The 4,954-nt window shown below is 38.9% G+C and overlaps 1 protein-coding gene across 23 annotated transcripts in view; it reads left to right on the forward strand.

Moving 5' to 3' along the window:
• The window catches only part of Col5a2 (collagen type V alpha 2 chain), a 158,524-nt gene that overhangs the window by 93,379 nt on the left and 60,191 nt on the right, over positions 1-4,954 (forward strand). For 14 of the 23 annotated variants that reach the window (XM_050159241.1, XM_050159239.1, XM_050159231.1 and 11 more), the window contains exons 10-13: positions 345-398; positions 1,350-1,403; positions 2,092-2,136; positions 2,582-2,635. In XM_050159241.1, the coding sequence (XP_050015198.1) occupies positions 345-398; positions 1,350-1,403; positions 2,092-2,136; positions 2,582-2,635 (207 nt within the window). Of the gene's footprint in view, positions 1-344; positions 399-1,349; positions 1,404-2,091; positions 2,137-2,581; positions 2,636-3,907; positions 3,953-4,954 lie in introns of all 23 variants that reach the window. The other 9 variants (XM_050159242.1, XM_050159226.1, XM_050159237.1 and 6 more) reach the window with 3 other exon arrangements.

Here is a 4,954-nt window from a genome sequence, read left to right on the forward strand (position 1 = left end):
ATCCATGAATTATTTATTTATTTATTTATTTATTTATTTATTTATTTATTTATTTATTTATTGTCCCTTGTCAGTAGACAGTGAAGTATCAGCAAATGGGCAGCTGGCTCTTTAGCCCACATCTTTGTGTATTGGGCTCTTCCATTTCTAACAGGGTGCTTGCTTTCCTAGTTTTGATTACCCCAGAAACATTTTAATAGGCAAAAGTATCCTGTCCTTCTCTTGAATATGTGGGTGAAAAAGATGTGTAGGCTGCCTTGGGACAAAGGCATATTAAGCCATTTTTTTTTTCTGTTACTAATGTTTATTAATGTACACAATGTTTCTTTGTACCTTTCCCACAGGGCGCTCGAGGCTTCCCTGGTGCTCCTGGTCTCCCAGGCCTGAAAGGTCACAGAGTAAGTTGCCTTATTCTCTGTTTTACCGAGAGGGGCCCCGGGGATAAACCAATCAGAACCTCGGCAATTCCCTGTGCCAACTGCCTTTTAGACTTGTCCTTGAAATACTCATCCGCATTACTGAAGTTGTAAATACCATACATTTCCTTTGAATTTCATACAATTCTGTTACAAAAAGGCTGTGTTACGTGAGATGGTGCTACGGTGAGCCAGAAGAGTCTTGGGTTTACGACCTCAACTACAAAGTGGATGCACTTGGGGAAAGAGAGAATCCTTATGTCGCAGGGCAATGAGTGACTTGATTGAAGTGGAGGACACTGGGTCAAAAAGGGCACAGCTTGGAGGACAGTAGTTTTTTAAACTGGAGAGGAGGACTAGGTGACTATTAAACATGGTGCACACAACTATAATCTACCATCAGCCTTCTGCTACACACGTGTCTGTATTGGAATGTAGATCCCATTCTATCTTCCATCCAAAGGCAAGGCCAGTATCGGCCATACTATACTGGGGAGTTACTTTTTGAGCTATTGAAATTCTGAGTAGAGTGAACGTTGCTGTCCTCATTATCAAATTACTTTACATTTTTGGTGTCTGTTGAGGGATGGTTCCAGGACAACCCACATCCAAGAATGTAGCTTTTTAAAACTATATAAAACCTGTAATTTGTCTAAGATTAGTATACTTTTTTGTAGCATAGATTAATTTTCTGGGAAGTCACACTTTTGTTGATCAATGCTTTAAGCTGAGAACATTTTTTGTGAAATCTTATTTTTTTCTAATATATTTCGTGAAAGTATTCAAAGTTTAGAAAAGTAGTGAGCGATTATTTTACCTGTAAAGCTTGTTTCCACAAGGCAATGTGTATAAATGTGTCTTTGGTTCTTCTTTTATTCTTTCAAAAACTGAAGAAAACCAGAAATATTTATAAATTTCTACTGTTCTTTGCAGGGACACAAAGGTCTTGAAGGCCCCAAAGGTGAAGTTGGAGCAACTGGTGCCAAGGTATTTATTCCACATTAACCCTGATTCTGTGCAGACTTGCAGCTACCGTGGGCATCACTAACCCTGACTCTGTGCAGCAGTGCAGCTGCCGTGGGCAACCTTTAAAGAGGTAATATATGGAAAAGAGAAGGACTTAAGCAAAAAAACAAACAGCTGGGTAAATAAATAGTTTCCTGGTTACTCCACTCCTGTCCAGGGACTTCTAGCCGTTCTTTCTTTCCCAGAGTGATGGTTTTTCATTTAAGTAGAGAATATAGCACAGAGGTTTCAAGGTTTTCTTAAGAGGAAAACGTCATTGTGAGACACACACATGGAAAATGTGTTTAAAAATTTTTATTTCTCAATTTCCTACAAAAATTAACCTAGTTTCCTTTAGTGTTGTAAAATGTTATCTGGGGTATATTGGACATGTCAGTCCCCCCCCCCCCCCCCCGACCAGAAGTGCCAGTTTGTGTCAGTATTGTTTAAATCCCCAGCTTTAGACTTTATTTCTATGGTAATTAAACTTTCGTTTAATTTTAAGAAAAGATAGCAAAAGCAAATTCCGAGCTCTTCCTTTGGAAGCACCCTTTTCAAATGTATTTTTTTGAAACCGTGCCTTCGATATTTCACCTTTATGGAGCAGCGTTTTGGCAGCTGTACTGAGTGAGATTCCTCACACTGTGATGTGCTCTCTCCTTTGTTTTAGGGTGAAGCCGGCCCTACCGGTCCGATGGGTGCCATGGGCCCTCTGGTAATCCTCACATTCTTTATTTCTTTGCTTTTCATATTGCAATAAGGAAATGTTCAAATAAAGATGCATATATTCGCTAGGAAATAATTCTGAAAGGTAGCCGATAGAAAAGCCGGCTCTCAGTTTGGAGGTCGGCCCTTCCTAGATTTCAGGGCTTTCCTTTAGCACAGTCATCAACAATTACTCTACTCTATTTAGACTTTAAATCCGTGTTGTGTGACCTCTATTTGTATCAGGATTTGCATCTCCATAGATAAACAGATTTTTCACATTCAAATTTTTCTCCTTTTAACATTGCTTTTTATATCAATTACATTATTTTATTTCTCAGGTCTTTTTTATTTTTATTTATATTGCGTCTAAATTGGATGAGACAGTGAAATAAAACCATCACATAAACTCACGATAGATATCTCATGAGACTTTTTTTCTGTGTCACTTGTAGGGACCAAGAGGAATGCCGGGAGAGAGAGGAAGACTTGGACCACAGGGTGCCCCTGTAAGTATACCTGGATCACATACTTAATAAGAACTATGTTTAACTATTTCTTAGTTACGCTTTAGTAGATATGTTTTTTAAATGAGAGCAATTGCAGGGCATACAACGTTATGGTTGGGCTATTTTTATTTCGGAACACACTTCAAGTTTGAAATATTAGACAGTGTGGCCTGACATTCTGAAAGCTGTGGGAAGAATTCAGAACACATCTCCCCCAGGTTTAGCTCTCATCATCCTTTGGTCTAGTCTCCATTAACCCTTTCCATGCCCGAGACAGCTATTGTAGGCTCAGCCCATTCCTTCAGTCTGTATGCTGTCTCAGTTCACCATTGGAGACAACACTTACCAGCTGAGGATGATCCCACCTCCATTGGATGCCAACTGGCTAGCGAGGAATCCAGTTTAAAATATCTCCTTCCACGTCTGCCTTCTTGTGGCTCATCTGATACCAGTGGACTCTGGGTCTTATGTCCGTTTCCTTAGACAACAGTTTGAAAGCTGTGCCTCGTTGAGAAATTGATAGGGGAAGGCATTAGAAAGGAAACTCATGAAATAGGAATAAGGAAGTAGACTTGGAGAGAAGAAGCTGGGTAGTGTTGCAATGACAGCAAAGAGCACAGTAAATACCTGGGGAACTATCACCCTGTGTAGACATGACCGGAGAAAGGGCAGCGGTGGGAAGTCCGCAGTCTCCAGGGGGAATCTGAGTGCAGCCCTCAGCAGGTGTTGATTCAGCTGATTCAGGGGGGACCCTTCCACGAGACTCCATCCTGACAGGGACCTGTCTGAGACCCACAGATTTAATTTGGGCTTCATGGTTTGTTTGTACTTCCTGAGTTCTTAGCTATTTTGCTTGTTTATTTTGCAAAAGCACTTGTCCTCAGAGTTAATCTGCTCAGTAAGAAAGCCAGGATGCTCAAACTATCTTTGGATCAGAATTTACATGACGTAGGGTGATGCAGTTAAGTAAAGAGAATTTTTGGAGCTGTTTTCTTTCCTTAATCTTGAGGGTTAATTGGTTTTGTTTGTTTGTTTTTTACTGATACAGAATAAATATGTTTATTGCTACCTTATAAAAAGGCACATATATATAATCTGTTTTATATAAATTCATGCTTTTTTATCACCATTAGTTCAGTGGCACTTGTTATCAGTCATCCTTAATATATTTTTTTTCAATATTTTTATGGTAAACTGTTTGGGAAACAAATGAATTATTGTCAATGATACAATTCCCTCTTTTAATTCTCTCTCTTTTTTTAAAAAAATTAGGGACAACGAGGTGCCCATGGTATGCCTGGAAAACCTGGACCAATGGTGAGTTGTGTTATTTTCATATTAACTAATTAATTGATCCACTATCAGTGTGTATATTTTCACATTTATTTATTTAATTATTTATTTATCCATTATTTTATTTATTTTTGTGCATTACAATTACAGAATGCTCACTGTATTTTTTTTCCAAAGATTTATCTATTTCTTATGTATACAACATTCTGCCTCCATGTGTGCCCACACGCCAGAAGAGGGCGCCAGATCCCATTCCAGATGGTTGTGAGCCACCGTGTGGTTGCTGGGAATTGAACTCAGGACCTCTGGAAGAGCAGGCAATGCTCTTAACCGCTGAGCCATCTCTCCAGCCCCCTGCTCGCTGTGTTGTAGACACATGGAATGAAAAACACAACAAGCACGGATCTTATTTTTGAAAACTAATGTATTAACTAATATAGTTGTGGAATACTACAGCTGATGATGTAACACAGAGAATTTAAAATACAGAGCACAGGGGAGGCTAGCTTAAACCTGCACTATATGAAGGATGTAAATAAAGAATTAAAAAGGAATAATTACCAAATAAAATCTTGAGTTATTGATACATAAAAGGCAGGAGCTTTTTTTTTCTATGTATCCAGCTATAGAATAATTAAATGAAAAAAAATATGAGGAACTCAAGGAAATACTAATGAAAAGACTGAATTGGCAGGTGGGTAATAGGTCACACAGTTACACTTACTGTTAAGGAATGTCTGGTCTCTTTCCAATCTCAGGTATTGATCAGCCACTCTGCGGCATTAAACATAGGCATACGTGACCAGAAGGAGCATCAGCTGTCAATGCTGTAGATGGATGAAGGGGTCAAGACCAAGTGTGAACACCATTAGCTTAATTCCAGGAAGGGGCTGTAAAAGTGTAACCTAAATCCAACTGTTGAAAGGGTAGACTTGAATTCAAGTTTCTGCACAAGAAAAATTGTACTAATGTTATAAAACACTAAAATGTGAGAGAGGATAGGGATATTTGATCACATGGGCCAAT

The sequence above is a fragment of the Alexandromys fortis genome, unplaced genomic scaffold, assembly GCF_014885135.2.
Source record: "Alexandromys fortis isolate MF-2015 unplaced genomic scaffold, M_Fortis_MF-2015_v1.1 scaffold_65, whole genome shotgun sequence".
NCBI classification, from domain to species: Eukaryota; Metazoa; Chordata; class Mammalia; order Rodentia; family Cricetidae; genus Alexandromys; species Alexandromys fortis.